The sequence below is a fragment of the Bubalus kerabau genome, chromosome 5, assembly GCF_029407905.1.
Source record: "Bubalus kerabau isolate K-KA32 ecotype Philippines breed swamp buffalo chromosome 5, PCC_UOA_SB_1v2, whole genome shotgun sequence".
NCBI classification, from domain to species: Eukaryota; Metazoa; Chordata; class Mammalia; order Artiodactyla; family Bovidae; genus Bubalus; species Bubalus kerabau.
The window spans coordinates 116,129,964-116,146,765 of NC_073628.1; the positions used below are offsets into that span (position 1 = coordinate 116,129,964).

General features: G+C 36.8%; 1 protein-coding gene across 4 annotated transcripts in view; it reads left to right on the plus strand.

Moving 5' to 3' along the window:
- The window catches only part of CEP350 (centrosomal protein 350), a 160,813-nt gene that overhangs the window by 21,118 nt on the left and 122,893 nt on the right, over positions 1–16,802 (plus strand). For 3 of the 4 annotated variants that reach the window (XM_055582851.1, XM_055582854.1, XM_055582853.1), the window contains exons 2-5: positions 7,318–7,403; positions 8,430–8,476; positions 11,859–11,973; positions 12,806–12,965. In XM_055582851.1, coding sequence (XP_055438826.1) covers positions 7,331–7,403; positions 8,430–8,476; positions 11,859–11,973; positions 12,806–12,965 — 395 coding nt within the window. In that variant the 5' untranslated portion in view covers positions 7,318–7,330. The remainder of the gene's footprint in view (positions 1–7,317; positions 7,404–8,429; positions 8,477–11,858; positions 11,974–12,805; positions 12,966–16,802) is intronic. The other variant, XM_055582852.1, reaches the window with a different exon arrangement.

Here is a 16,802-nt window from a genome sequence, read left to right on the forward strand (position 1 = left end):
CCATGGATTATGAAAGGTGAATTATTGTCAAATTGAAGTACTTCATGATACTGAACATATTATAGAATTTAATAAAAATTATAATTGTAAACCTAAGCTAGGATTTGGTTATTTCATGTTATCTGAAAATACTTTGGGAGAGGGGAGAATAAACTGGAAGATTGGATTGACATATACACACTACTATATATAAAATAGGTAACTACGAAGGACCTACTGTGGGCTTCCTTGGTGGCCACTTAAGTGGTGAGAGACATGGTTTTGATCCCTGGGTTAGGAAGATTCCTTGGAGAAGGAAATGGCAACACACTTCAGTATTCTTGACTGGGAAATCCCATGGACAGAGGAGCCTGGTGGGCCACAGTCTATGGGGTTGCTAGAGTTGGACATGACTTAGCTACTAAACAACAACAAAGGACCTACATTATAGCTCAGGGAACTCTACTCAATAATCTGTAATGGCCTTTTGGGGCAAAGAATTTAAAAAAGAGTGGATATATATATATATATGTATAATTGATTCACTTTGCTGTACACTTGAAACTAACACAACATTATTATTCAGCTGCTGCTGCTGCTGCTCACTAACTTCACCAGTGTTCCTGGCCTTTTGTCTACCCATCACCCTGACTTTTAGCAGGCATTTATTGATAGAGCCATGCAGGTCATTATAGTTTTTATATATTTTTATTTTATATACTTTCCTTTTTATATACTTTTCCTATTCCTTTCTGGAATTCCTTGAGTCCCCCACCTCTGGGGCTGCTCTGGTGCTAAGTCGCTTCAGTTGTGCCTGACTCTGTGCAACCCCATAGACAGCAGCCCACCAGGCTCTGCCGTCCCTGGGATTCTCCAGGCAAGAACACTGGAGTGGGTTGCCATTTCCTTCTCCAATGCATGAAAGTGAAAAGTGAAAGTGAAGTCGTTCAGTCGTGCCCGACTCTTAGTGACCCCATGGACTGCTATACACTAGTAAAAATTTAAAGAAAAAAGAAAATACTTTTAACTGAAGTTTAATATATATTGAAAAAGTATATGAGTGTACAGTTTGGTGAAGTCTTACAAACTGAACACACCCAAAAAGTCAGCACCCAAATCAGTTCAGTTCAGTTGCTCAGTTGTGTTCGACTCTTTGCAACCCCATGGACTGCAGCACACCAGGCTTCTCTGTCCATCACCAACTACTGGAGCTTACTCAAACTCATGTCCATTGAGTCCGTGATGCCATCCAACCATCTCATCCTCTGTCATCCCCTTCTTCTCCCGCCCCCAATCTTTCCCAGCATCAGGTCTTTTCCAATGAGTCAGTTCTTCGAATCAGGTGGCCAAAGTACTGGAGTTTCAGCTTTAGCATCATTCCTTCCAAAGAAATCCCAGGGCTGATCTCCTTCAGAATGGACTGGTTGGATCTCCTTGCAGTCCAAGGGACTCTCAAGAGTCTTCTCCAACACCACAGTTCAAAAGCATCAATTCTTTGGTGCTCAGCCCTCTTTATAGTCCAACATTCACATCCATACATAACTGCTGGAAAAACCATAGCCTTGACTAGATGGACCTTTGTTGGTAAAGTAATGTCTCTTCTTTTTATTATGCTGTCTAGGTTGGTCATAGCTTTTCTTCCAAGGAGTTAGTGCCTTTTTATTTTGTGACTGTAGTCACTATCTGCAGTGATTTTGGAGCCCGAAAAAATAAAGTCTCTCACAGTTTCCATTGTTTCCCCATCTATTTGCCATGAAGTGATGGGACCAGATGCCATGATCTTTTTTTACTGAATGTTGAGCTTTAAGCCAACTTTTTCACTCGCCTCTTTCACTTTCATCAAGAGGCTCTTTAGTTCCTCTTCACTTTCTGCCATAAGGGTAGTATCATTTGCATATCTGAGGTTATTGATATTTCGCCCAGCAATCTTGATTCCAGCTTGTGCTTCATCCAGTCCAGCATTTCTCATGATGTACTCTGCATATAAGTTAAATAAGCAGGGTGACAATATACAGCCTTGATGTACTCCTTTTCCTATTTGGAACCAGTCTGTTGTTCCATGTCCAGTTCTAACTGTTGCTTCTGGACCTGCATATAGGTTTCTCAAGAGGCAGGTCAGGTGGCCTGGTATTCCCATCTCTTTAAGAATTTTCCAGAGTTAATTGTGATCCACACAGTCAAAGGCCTTGGCATAGTCAGTAAAGCAGAAATAGATGTTTTCCTGGAACTCTCTTGCCTTTTTTTTGATGATCCAACAGATGTTGGCAGTTTGATCTCTGGTTCCTCTGCCTTTTCTAAAACCAGCTTGAACATCAGGAAGTTCACAGTTCACATATTGCTGAAGCCTGGCTTGGAGAATTTTGAGCATTACTTTGCTAGCGTGTGAGATGAGTGCAATTGTGCGGTAGTTTGAGCATTCTTTGGCATTGCCTTTCTTTGGGATTGGAATGAAAACTGACCTTTGCCAGTCCTGTGGCCTCTGCTGAGTTTTCCAAATGTGCTGGCATATTGAGTGCAGCACTTTCACAGCATCATCTTTTAGAATTTGAAAGAGCTCAACTGGAATTCCATCACCTCCACTAGCTTTGTTCGTCGCGATGCTTTCTAAGGCCCACTTGACTTCACATTCCAGGATGTCTGGCTCTAGGTGAGTGATCACACCATCATGATTATCTTCGTCATGAGGATCTTTTTTGTATATTTGATTTTGCCAAATCAGTAAACAATATTATTAGTACCTCAAGCGCTTCCTTGCTCCAATTTTTGTCACCCTCCTCCCAAAAGCATACATAAGAAAAAAAAAAGAAAGCATAAATAATGACCATTGTCAGTTCTAACAGAGTACATTAATTCTGCTTGTTTGATGTTTTATAAAATGTATACAGTGTGTACACTAGTTTCTGGCATTCTTCACTTAACACGTTTGTGATGCTCATCTGGTTGTATGTAGTTGTGATTAGTTCATTCTCATTTGTTAGGTGGTGAATATACTGCAATGTATTTACAGGATGAGATTCTGTAAATGTCACACTCTTTGTATTTAGTCATTGCTTTTGAAGATGATTATTAATAAGGCTGTTATTTTGAAGCAGATAGATTCTTTTTTTTTTTTCCCCTTGGCTGCACTCTTTGTTGTGGCACACAGCCTTTCTCCAGTTGCTGTGTGCAAAGGCTGCTCTATTTGTAGAGCATGGGCCCTAGAGCATGGGGGCATCTCTAGTTGTGGTGCACAGGCTTAATTGCTCTGCAGCATGTGGGATCTTAGTTCCCTGACTGGGATCGAACCTGTATCCCCTGCTTTGGAAGGCTGATTCTTAACCACTGGACCACCGGGGATGTCCCTGAAGCAGATTCGTTTCTTTTTGCTGATCTCCACTGTCTCAGCTTTATCGGCATTAGCTCTTCAGCGTAGAGATTTTGGATGTATATGCAGGTTTTGATAATTTAATCTGTTTCTGCTTCCCATTAGAAAATTGATCATTATTATATATTTTAGTGTTTATTTTAAAATGAGGTCTGCTCAAAGAAAAGTTTTGTCTAGTCATTGACAGATTATTTAGTAATATAGAATAGCTCATGTTTGTTTCGGAGAAGGCAATGGCAACCCACTCCAGTACGCTTGCCTGGAAAATCCCATGAACGGAGGAGCCTGGTGGGCTGTAGTCCATGTGGTCGCTAAGAGTCAGACACGACTGAGCGACTTTACTTTAATTTTTCACTTTCATGCATTGGAGAAGGCAAGGGCAACCCACTCCAGTGTTCTTGCCTGGAAAATGCCATGGACGGGGGAGCCTGGTGGGCTGCCGTCTGTGGGATGGCACAGAGTTGGACATGACTGAAGTGACTTAGCAGCAGCAGCAGCAGCAGCTGCCACATGTTTGTTTAGTTATCATTTGACACTTAACTAGACCAAAAGTATCTTTATGAGAAGGACAGTGAAGTGAGTTTATTTTTCTAACTATGTTGGTAGCTCTGATTCTAACTCCGGTTAGAATAACTTTAACTATTGGCATATTTATTGATTTTAAATTTTTACTATTCTATTTTTAAACACCTAGATTGACTTTTATTAGAATCATATTGTATAACCTATGAAAATTTTATTTTTAGAAAATTTTTATTTTTGGAACCTTTTTGAAGTTTTTCCTAAAAAGTTTATAAATCAGGATTGTTTATTATAGGTAAAAGTAGCACTCTTAAAAATTAATTATACCTTTAGTTTTTCATGTTTGGACTTAGTAGGTAGGCTTTTCCTTTTTTACGTAAATTAGAGTCTTTAATAATTACGATATTGAACTGCCTTTACAGACATTGAAGAAAATTATTTTTATCAAATATGACAAAGGTTTACTATACTATTTATAATGTAAGATGGCACCCTACTCCAGTACTTTTGCCTAGAAAATCCCATGGACGGAGGAGCCTGGTAGGCTGCAGTCCATGGGGTCACGAAGAGTCAGACACGACTGAGCGACTTCACTTTCACTTTTCACTTTCCTGCATTGGAGAAGGAAATGGCAACCCACTCCAGTGTTCTTGCCTGGAGAATCCCAGGGACGGGGGAGCCTGGTGGGCTGCTGTCTATGGGGTCGCACAGAGTCGGACACGACTGAAGCGGCTTAGTAGTAGTAGTAGTAGTATAATGTAAGAACTCAGCAAATCAATAAGAAAAACTTTAATATCCTGGTAGATTAGTGGGCAAAGAACAAGAAAAGATAGTTCACAAATGAGGATCTAAAATGAAGTTCCATGGCAGAGTGTTTACTCCTTCAAGCAGTCTACTAAATTGAAATTAAAGAAACCATTTTCTGGTACAAATAAACTTACTTACAAAACAGAAACAGACTCACAGATTTAGAGGACAAATTTATGGTTGCCTAGGGGAAGGATGGGGGAAAGAAGAGATAGATCGGTAGTTTGGATAGATAAGTAGTTTGGTAGTGTGTGCGCACTAAGTTGCTTCAGTTGTGTGTCTGACTCTTTGCCTGCCAGGCTCCTCTGTTCATGGGATTCTCTAGGCAAGAATACCAGAGAGTGTTGCCGTGCCCTCCTCCAGGGATCTTCCTGACCTAGGGATCAAACCCATGTCTCTCATGTCTCCTTCATTGGCAGACGGATTCTTTACTAGCGCCACCTGGGAAGCCCAGATGGACACATACACACTGCTTTATTTAAAGTGGATAACCAACAAGGACCTACTGTATAGAACTCTATGTGGCTGCCTGGATGGGAGGGCAGTTTGGGGGAGAATGGATACATGCATATGTATGGCTGAGTCCCTTCGCTGTTCACCTAAAACTATCAAAACATTGTTAATCAGCTATATCCCAATACAAAATAAAAAGTTTTTAAAAAGCCATTTTCTTCCCTAAAAGGAATATAATTAATATTCCTTAATAATCAACAAAAGTAAAAAGCATAGTTAATACTAAAATATATTAATGAAACTGATCAGCTCGTATTATTGTAAATTGGAAAACAGTTCAGCATTGGATCTCTAGAGTAGCATGTTCTATATGTTCTTTAGTTCAGTTTTTGCATACTTTGTAGATCCTGTTCTTGTTGAATAATCCAAATGAGCAAACATTCATATATACAGCTATTTTCATTACAGTGTTATTTATAATAGAGAAAATGAGTCATATTATTGTATTGATAAACTCTTGTTGGATTACTTCCAGGATGGCTCATTCATATGGCTATAGGCAGGAACCCTAAGTTTTTTTTGCCACATGGATCTCTTCATAGGGTTGCTTGACTGTCCTTGTGACATGGCAGCTGGATCCTTGAGAGAGAACAGGCAGTGCCTTTTGTGACTTAGTTTTGAAAGTCACACGTCATTTCTACCACATTTGATTTGTTAAAAGTAAACCACTAAGTCCAGCCTACAACCAATGAGAAGAAAATTAAGCTCCACTTCTTGAAGAAAGGAGTATCAAAGAATTTGTGAATATATTCTAAAACCCACTTCAAATGTCTAGCATTTAAATAGGACACAAAATAGAAATTATAGTGATTACAGTAAAAAAAAAAAAAAAGTAAAAAGAACAGAAGGGATCTTAATGATTGTGTTAAGATTTGGAGAGCAGGAATGAGTTTTCCCCTTCTACATTTTCCAAACTATGTTTTTATGTGACTTTTACAACAGAATTTTGTCATCAGTCTGTTTAGTTAGCATAAGTAGATCATGATCTTTCTCTTTGAGTCATTATATACTTTTTTCCCCTTTTTAATTTGTGTTTTGTGGTGAGATACATGTAACATAAAATTTACCATGTTAACCATTTTCCAGGATTCAGTTTAGTGGTACTAAATACACTATTACTATTATGCAGTCATAGTAACCATCCATCTCTAGAACTCCTTTCATCTTGCAAAAATGAAACTCTATACCCATTAGACAATAGCTTCCTATTTTCCCCTTCCCCCAGCCCCTGACAGTCGCTATTTTACTTTCCCTTCCTATGATTTGGACTATTCTGGGTATCTCATATAAGTGGAATCATATAGTATTTGTCTTTGTAACTGGCTTATTTCACTTAGCATAATGTTCTCAAGGTTCATTTATTGTAGCATATGTCAAAATATCCCCCTTCTTTAAGACTGAATAATAATGTTTTATGTGTATACTGAAAGTGAAAGTGAAGTCGCTCAGTCGTGTCCTACTCTTTGGGACCCCGTGGACTCTAGCCTACAAGGCTCCTCCATCCATGGAATTTTCCAGGCAAGAGTACTGGAATAAGTTGCCATTTCCTTCTCCAGGGGATCTTCCCACCCAGGGACTGAACCCGGTTCTCCCGCACTGCAAGCAGATGCTTTTACCGTCTGAGCCACCACACTACATTTTACTTATTTTTTCATTTGTTTATGGACACTTTGGTTGCTTTCATCTTTTGATTGTTGTGAGCAGTGCTGTGAACAAATATCTCTTCAAGCCCCTGCTTTCAATTCTTCTGTGCTGGACCATATGATAGTTTTCCTTTAAATTTTTGAGGGACTACTGAGCTATTTTCCATAGCAGGTGTACCATTTTACATTCCAACAAACAGTGCACAAGAGTTACAGTTTCTTCACATCTTCATTAACACTTTTGTTTGTTGGTTGGTTTGATAGTAGCTATCCTAGTTTGTGTGAGGTGGTTATGATATAATTTTTAATGGTTTAATTTTCCAAGCAAAAATAAAGTTACTAAATTATCAGGAACTCTTAAGAGAATATAAACATAACTTTTAGAGATGACAAAATTCTTTTTTGACTTTCACAAAAGGCAAGATAGGGCATTTTCTTCACTGATAGTATAATGTTGATTTTCAGTGAATGCTGATGATGTGATTGCAGGTAAATTGGCAGGATGAGGAGCAGCAAATCAAAAGAGGTGCCTTTACCAAATCCAAGGAACTCTCAAAGCACGGATACTATTCAAGGTATGATTTGTTTTGTTTTTTTTTTAAACTGAACTTAATGCTTTGTTTAGGTCCTGTGCCTAAGATTTTGGGCTATTCAGTAAATGAAAATACCCATATGCTTTGATTTATAACAAATGGATAAATGCTTTTTAAAATTCAGTTTCATTTTAAATATATGATGTACTTTACCTTCAGAGGCACACAATAGTAAACTGTCTTGTAAAGCAATACATTCTTTTTTTAAAAAGAATCAGTATATGTAAAATTAGTTATATATAATATTTTACAATAAATTCTGACTTAATGTCAATAAATGATACTATATAGCTCCCGATATAGACCTGTAGTGCACAGATTAAAAAGTTATAGTCTCATTGAACTTCTTGTTTTTAGTGATGCATGGGGGTAACTTTAATTTAGGACTTGATTATTTTGAGGGACTTTGACAAATGTGTACATCTGGAGCAAGATAATTGGGTTCGTGAGGGACCTGGAAATCATGTCACATGAGGAGCATTTAGAGAAGATGAAAATATTTATCCTAGAGAAGGCTGACTCAGGGGAAATATATAGACTCTTTGAATATATACTCTTTGAAGGGCTATTGTCTGAAAGAATGAATAGATATTACCTTTGTTTCTACTAGTAGGTTGAAGTCTGGAGTAGTTTTCTGATCTTTTCATATCATAATACGAAATGCAGTATGGTACTTAACAGTGTATTTGTTCAGCTCATTGGGATAAACTGAGGATACTGCTTATTGTTGGAGATGTAGATGGGGGTGTTAGTCTAGTTGTCCTATGGGATCCGTGTCCTAGGGGGATCAGTGCTTAATACAGCTCTAAACCATGTATTGGGAAGCTAGGCTTTACAGGATGGGAGAAGAATCATGTTTTGGTTCAATGTAATAAAGCGCTTGCTGGAGAACAGTTCTGCCTAATAAAGTGGTTCTCAAACTTTTGAGTGCATTTAGGAGCTTATTAAAATGCAGATTTCAAGGTCCACTTCAGAGATCCTAATTCAGTAAATATTAATGTTGCCCAGCAGATATAACCGCACCATGGGATGCACTTTCTCAGACCAAGGCTGCTGTAAGTAATTATAGGTTTCATTTATTTCCTTCTAGTTTAAAATTTTCTGTTATGATTGAGTAGATTAAAATTCTTTTCTGTAGTGCTTTTTTTATGAGAAAATAGTTAAACTTTTCAATATGAAAAGTTACATACTATGTTACAAAATTAACATTAGTGACAACTATTAGATAGTAAAGCAGTAATTAGGACATTAAGTATCAGAAACATTAGCACTATGGCATATAGAATATTAAACTATGTTGTGTTATTTATTCTGCTGTAATAAATTTACTCAGTTGGTATGTTGAGATGAAGTTTTAAAATGTAGAATTTATTAGAGAAGGTAGGAATGTGTCTATGTAGGAAGCTCATAGAACGGAAATGAAAGGGACAGCTTTTGTTTGAGTGGACTGTGAGTCACCTGCTAGTTTTTTGTGGCAGTAACAGGTTGTTTTCTCTTAGTACTGCTGAGGAAGGATGATTATGGGCCACTGTTCTCATTTATATTCGGTCCAGTCTTGTCTGGAGTTTAGGAATCCAGATTTGTCAAGTGATACATAGCTCTTTAAAGAGAGACCTTTTTCTTTTCTTTTTCATTTGCTCTCTAGGCAAATTGCTCTTCTAATATATATTAGGTTGGTACAGAAGTAATTGTGGTTTTTGCATTATTGAAATTTGCCATTTGATATTGGAATACACTCTAAATGTGGTTATGTTATACATCATTTTAACGTGCATTTCTCACTTTATGTTTTTTTTTTGCTAAAGACTTAAATTACTTGCTGCTTATTTTATATTTTTTTTAGACTATGGAAATTATGTTAGACAAAAAGCAGATTTGAGTGATTTTCTTATTCAAGTTCAAAATGGGTCATTTGAAGCAACAGAGACAACTGACAATAACAGTACTTTTGGACCAAGAACTGCTAACAAACGTACAGTGTAGTGGTAGTTCAAGAAGTTCTGAAAAGGAAACAAGAAGCTTGAAGATAAAAGAGCATAGTGGCCGGCCATCAGAAATTAACACGACTAATTGAGAGCCATCATCGAATTGATCCTTATATAACTGTGCGACAAGTTGCTGAAGAACTCAGTGTTGACCATTCTACAGTCGTGCAGCATTTGAAGCAAATTGGAAAGGTGAAAAAGCTCTATAAGTGGATGCCTCGTGAGCTGACTAGAAGTCAAAAAAATCATCATTTTGAAGTGTCTTCTCTTACTCTATGCAACATCAGTTGTATTTCTGATTGAGAATCCATTTCTCAATCGGATTGTGCCATGTGACGAAAAGTAGATTTTATATGACAACCAGCGACAACTAGCCGAGTGGTTGCACCGAGAAGCAGCTCCAAAACACCACCCTAAGCCAGACTTGCACCAGTAAAAGGTTCTTGTCACTGTGTGGTGGTCTGCTGCCCGTCTCATCTACTGCAGCTCTCTGAATCCTAGTGAAACCACTACCTCTGAGAAGTATGCTCAGAAAATCGATGAGATGCACCCCAAATTGCAACACCTGCAGCCGGTATTGGTTAACAGAAAGGGCCTAATTTTTCTCCATGACAGCGCCCAACTGCATGTTGCACAACCAGCACTTCAAAAGTTGAACAAATTGGGCTACAAAGTTTTGCCTCATCCAGATATTTACCTGACCTCTTGGCAACCAACTACTACTTCCTCAGTATCTCAACAACATTTTGCAGGGAAAATGCTTCCACAGCCAGCAGGATGCAGAAAATACTTCTTAAGAGTTTGTTGAATCCTGAAGCACAAATTTTTATGCTACAGGAATAAACTTCTTATTGGCAAAAATGTGTTGATTGTAATGGTTCCTGTTTTGATTAATAAAGATGTATTTGAGCCTAGTTATAATGATTTAAAATTTGCAGTCTGAGGGCTGCCCTGTTGTGTCAGTGGTAAAGAATTCACTTGCCAATGCAGGAGACACAGGTTTGATCCCTGATCCACAAAGATTCCACATGCTGCAGAGCACAATAGCTGAGTTCAAGAGCCTGGAAACCACAACTACTGAAGCCCTTATGCCCTAGAACCTGTGCTTCCCAACAAGAGAAGCCACCGCAATGAGAAACCGACACACCACAACTAGAGAGTAGCCCCCGCTCTCTGCAACTAGAGACTCAAGTCCACACAGCAATGAAGACCCAGGACAGACAAAAATAAATAAATAAAATTAGTTTTAAAAAGTCACAGTCTGAACTGTAATTATGTTTGCACCAACCTTATATATATGTGTGTGTGTATGTATGTATATATATTTATATATTTGTCTTATTTGTTTTGTATTCTACCAGAATTCAAGTCATCTATTTTTTAACAGTATAAACTTGATACTTTCTGTCCTATAATCTTTTGAACTGATTTGAAAGTCAATCTGGATAAGGTGCTATAACCTAGATTTGGTCATAATGCCGAGTCAGATTTTGGGTCCATGAATGTAGCAATCAGCATATATTCTTTGTGAGCATTGTACATTTATAATGTAAGAATAATTTTTATCCCATATTAAATTTAGAGGTAAACTAACTTAGAGCTGAATTGTTAATAGTTGTTTTTTAAAAAAAATTATTGGGTTTTAAAAATAATTTTTAGGGGTGATCAATGGTTCATAATATAAATGGGGGAACAGTCTGATATAGAATTATTAATATATAAAGGATTATTCCAATTTTGTGAGTACATTGCACTGCTAAAATATGTAAGAAGATAAATCAGAATTTTACACAAAGTTTTTATCTCTTTCTGGTGGAATTTTGGAATTTTGATTAATTTTATTTTTTTCTACTTTCTTCTGTTTTCTTCACATTTTCTCCTCTAAGCATTTAGGAGAAAATACTTTCTAAAATCATTGGTGGTTATATCAAAAGTCAACTGTAGTGCTTGGAAACCTGAATTTTATCTTATTAACTTTGTCCTTATTGTAAAACTTATTTTGTAGATATAAAATGATAAAAAGTTGTGGCTATTTAAATAATCCTAAATTTTAGTCTAGAGGAATTGTTCTTTCCTCATTTTTGCATATAAAACACATAAAATATGTAGAAATGCACAAAATATGTAGCATAATGATATGCAGCATACAATGTCAGAAAATTTACTGCTTTTAAAAAACTCAACAACTAAAAAAATAGTCAACAGGTCAAATGGAAAACTCTTGGTATTCTATAGACATTTTTATTTTTGTGTCCAAATTTGGGCAGCATTGGCCAATTGCTTAAGTAGTAAATAATAGAAAAACTATATTGTTTTTAGTTAAAATAAAGCATTCCTAAGTTTTTTCTGCTTTGGAGAAAGTTGTTGGACAATATAATTTAAGTAATTAAATTGATGGTAGCTGGTTTAGAATAGAATTAACCTATTTGTTTTGATGGTGTTTAAACTTTAGTTGAGACACATTGAAAACAAATTGGAAGTAGCCCCTACAAGTACAGCTGTGTTTGATTCTGTCATGGATACCAAGAAATCTTCTGCAAGTGCTACCAGAAAAATTAGTAGAAAAGGTATGTATGAGGTGACTTCCAAAGATATAAATATATTAAATATGAATTTTTGGTGTTTTGGTTTAATTTCTCCATATAGTCCCATGTATTTCCTTGTTCTTTTGTCAGAGACTAGATGCTTCATCAGCATTTAGTTCTTTTCCTTTGGTACTGAGTAGTTATGAAGCAGCCTCATGCTCAGTGACTGTAGATGATGTTTTCTCCGTCTTTTGATCAGGAACTTAGCACTACAGCATCACCTTTGGCAGTGAGTTTTCATTTGTTAGTGAGAATTTGATTTTGAGCCTTTAGGGTTATATATGTCCTTTTTTAAAAAAAGAAAAAAGTACAGGTATTTTAGTTTGAAATTTAGTTGACTGAAGACTTTTGTTTTTTTGGTTGGGATTTCTGATCAAAATTAGAATATTTATCTTACAAATACTATCATAAATTGACACTGTCAATATTTTCTTTGGTTACCTTTTATATATTTAATTTTGTGGTTGCATAATTAGTGGAATAAACCTGCAGATTAACTGAAACTATGATTCTTTTTTATAATCTGTGAGTCTTGGGTTTTAGCTGATGCATCTTTTTTGAAGTGAGAGCCTTTGACAAAAGGAATTTTTTATTTAGAATTTTACTTGGCGTTGTTTGCTTAGAATGCAGTCTTTCTCTATAGATTGAGTTACTGTAATAATAAAACCTGAATTTTTTTTTATCTACTTGCATGGTATCCAGCTTGAGAGTCCAGAAACAATAAGATACCTAAGTTATTTTCTTAAATGCTAGCCACGTTCAGAGACGGTTGTATTTTATATCATATGTTTTCATAGATTTCCTTTTTCTTCAGATGGTAGATACCTAGATGATTCTTGGGTTAATGCTCCAGCCTCCAAATTTTCTAAATCACGAAAAGAGAAATCTCGTAGTCCTCTCAGAGCTACCACCCTGGAGAGTAATGTAAAAAAAATTAATCGTGTGGAGTTTCGTGACCCTTTGGTTTCTTACAGGTTAGTGTGGGTTTCTTTTTTTTTTAAATTATCTATAGAGTTAACCTATAGTATTTGTACTAATATTATAGTTTATTTTCTCAGTTTTTCATCACACTCTGAATCTAGTAGTATTACCTTTTCCATTTTCCAAAAAGGTAAAGCAAAATCTTTTATATTATGAAATGCTAACTTTGTTCTTTTACAGATTGAATATTTGGGGAGAAGTAGTAATATTTGCTCCAGACCTCTCCATTGTAATATGCTTCCTGCACACAAATTATTCGGTTTCTGGAAGTATGGCTTTCTTCTCCCTTATATCTCAAATTGGGTGTTCTACACAGTGGTCTTCACATAGTTTAGTTTTCTTCTCTTTTTTGAGTTAGAGGGGGCTAGCATTAATCAGTTACCTAAAATTTCTTTCTTCTGAGAATGTGAGTTGGTTTATTGTTTGTGTTGCCAGTGGCTCGTTTTAACAATTTAGTTAGATGTTCAAGATTGATGAATGAATTTTAATATATGAATAGTATAAAATGCTTTGCATTTTTGTTAGCTAATTTAGGATATTCACCAGATAAGATTAAAGAGTTTTGTATTTGAGGGACATTTTAACTACTGATAGAAATATGTTCTTGCTGTTAGGATAGCAAATAGTATTAAGTAATAGACACTGAAACTTACAGTTTGTTGTTTCATTTATAATCATTTTTTAGTATTTTAAAGTGTCAATCAGTAAAGTAAGGAGTTTTTAACGATGGTGCTTGGAAATACTTAGTTTTTATATTTGCTATTGTTCAGTTGCTAAGTCATGTCTGAGTCTTTGCGACTTTATCAACTGCATCATGCCAGGCTTCCCTGTCCTTCACTATCTCCCCAAGTTTGCTCAACCTCATGTCCATTGATTCAGTCATGCCTTCCAACAATCTCATCCTCTGTTGCCCCATTCTCCTCTTGCCCTCAGTCTTTCCCAGAATCAGAATCTTTTCCAATGAGTTGGTTCTTCACATCAGGTGGCATTCAGCATCAGTCCTTCCAATGAATATTTAGGGTTGATTTCCTTTAGGATTGACTGGTTTGATCTCCTTGTTGTCCAAGGGACTCTCAAAAGAGTAGTCTCTTGCACCAGAGTTCAAAAGCATCAGTTCTTCAGTGCTCAACCTTCTTTATGGTCCAACTATCACATCTTATATTTGAGATAAAAAATTTGGGTGATGAAGGTGAATTATGCTTCCCCAGTGGCTCAGCGGTAAAGAGTCTGCCTGTAATGCAGGAGCTGCGGGTGATGTGGGTTCGTTCCCTGGGTCGGGAGGATCCCCTGGAGGAGGGCATGGCAACTCACTCCAGTATTTTTGCCTGGGGAATCCCGTGGACAGAGGAGCCAGGTGGGCTGCAGTCCATAGGGTCACAGAGAACTGGACACAAGCAACTTAGCACGCAAGCATGCAGAGGTAAATTATGGGTTTGATTTTCAGTGTGTTCCATTTGATGCAATTTTGAAATATCTAGGTGAAAATATTCAGTAGGCAGTTGGATGTTTGGGTAGGAATGTGTGTGGAAAAGTCAGTGCTGGGAATATAAATATGGGAGTTGTCAGTAGCATTGAAGTGATAAAAGTGAAAAAAATAAATAGAGAAAAGGCCAGGGACTTAATCTGGGTACAAGTGCATAGTTTAGAAAAAGGAGAAAGGGAAAATTTAAAAGAATAATGAGATGCCTAGAAACATAATCACTATCAGAATTGAAACTAAATTACTATTTCTATTCTAATATTCTTTCTGCAAATAATACTACCTCACATTTAAAATTGTGTAAATTATGTGTATTTTAAGAAAAGAAACAAATATCCATAGGATAGCTGTGAATAGAACACCCTTCACCTGGCCAGCTCCAGTCATCATCTAAAACTCAGCTTTTATCATCTTCTGTATGAAACAGTGCTGTATCTGTTTCTACCCCATTTCATTCCCTAGCTTATTCAACCCTTCCTCTGTGCTTCCCAGGTGGCACTAGTAGTAAAGAACCTGCTTCCTAATGCAGGGGACAGAAGAGACTCAGGTTTGATCCCTGGGTCAGGAAGATGCCCTGGAGGAGGGCATGGCAACCCACTTCAGTATTCTTGCCTGGAGAATCCTATGGACAGAGGAGCCTGGCAGGCTGTAGTCCATAGGGTCATAAGGAGTCGGACAAGACTGAAGCAACTTAGTACCACCTGTGCTTCCTCTGTTGGAGCATTTTCATGCTGCATTATATTTTGATTAAATGTGTACCCATTACATTACTTTATGTAAAACTACAAATCTGTCTCATTCCCAAATCATCTTAATGCTTGTCATTTAAGTATTCTATAGATATTTTTTCCAGCATTTTATTATGACAATTTTCATATTTATAGAAAAGTTGAAAGAATTGCATAGTGAACATCCTTATATTCATAGTAGATATTTAATGAGTGAGTAAGTGAAAGAATGTGTGAAATTACTTTTTTTTTTTTTTAAAGTTCATTTATTTTGGTCTATCTAATTTGGCTCTGCTGGGTCTTAGTTATGGCGTGCTGAGATCTTTAGTTGCAGCATGTGGAATCTAGTTCCCTGAACCTGGCCCCCTTCATTGGGAGTGCCGAGTCTTAGCCACTGGACTACAAGGGCAGTCCCTACTTTACTTTTTTTAGTTAATTTTCTTTCCCTTACGATTAAGACATGTAGGTAACCTACCATTTTATACTTTATTTTATTCTCTGTTGTTTAGTCGCTAAGTTGTATATGACTTTTTGCGATCCCATGGACTGTAGCTAGCTAGGCTTCTCTGTCTGTGGGATTTCCCAGGCAGGAATAGTGGAGTAGGTTGCCATTTCCTTCTCCAAGGCATCTTCCTGACCCAGGCATAGAACCACATCTCCTGCATTGGCAGGTGGGTTCTTTACTGCTGAGCCAACAGGGATTCCTGTTTTATTCTCTGCATGTGCTGATTTTAGACCTTAATCATTTAAACAGTGAGTTGTTGCAGTCTGGTTGAGATAGTGAAAATAATTGAATTTAGTCTTGATCTCTAGTGGTAGCTGCAGAACTCAGTTCTCAGCCCCCGTCTTATTTAATAATCAGCCTCTTAGAAGAGGGTCTAATGTTTTTTGAGTCATGGACCCCAGTGAGAATCTGATAAAAGCTATAGACGGTCTCTTTAGAGAAATGCACACACTTGTGTACTCATGATAGCTGCAAAATTACCATATTTTGCTGTAATAGAGTCATGACTTTAATAATTTTTGTGATATTTAGAGTTTTATGCCTAAACTGAAAGATTTAGATCAGTATATACAATGGCACCATTAACGTGAACCACACATATGTAATTTAAATATTTCTAGTAGTCATATGCACACACCCAAAGATGTTTTACGGTCTTTATTTTTTAATTTTTCAAAATCTGGTACGTAATTTACATTACAGTACATCTCAGTTTGGATTAAGCACATTCTAATGCTCAATTGCCACATGTGGCAAATGTCTACTCTTTCGGAACTTGGAGGTCCAGAGGATTGTTATGTCTGTTCCTATAATTTTGTTGGGTAGCTTTTCATGTCTTCTTCCTACTGCTGAGGCTTGTCTTCATTAATCTCCCTTTTAATAACTGCTTCTGTTTCTAAAATATAACTTACTAGAATGATACGTAAAATCAAAATAGTTTCTGAAGGAGTACTTTTGCTAGTGTTTTTGTGAGTAGAGAATATGGACTTTGTGATGCATGCTTTGGCTGTGTCCAGTCTTCTTTGCCTATTCTGGAATTTCTAGACATGCTTTACATAACTTGAAGCTGCCAAAAAAATTGTCTGTAGTTCAGAGAGATTTAACTTTACTAACCACG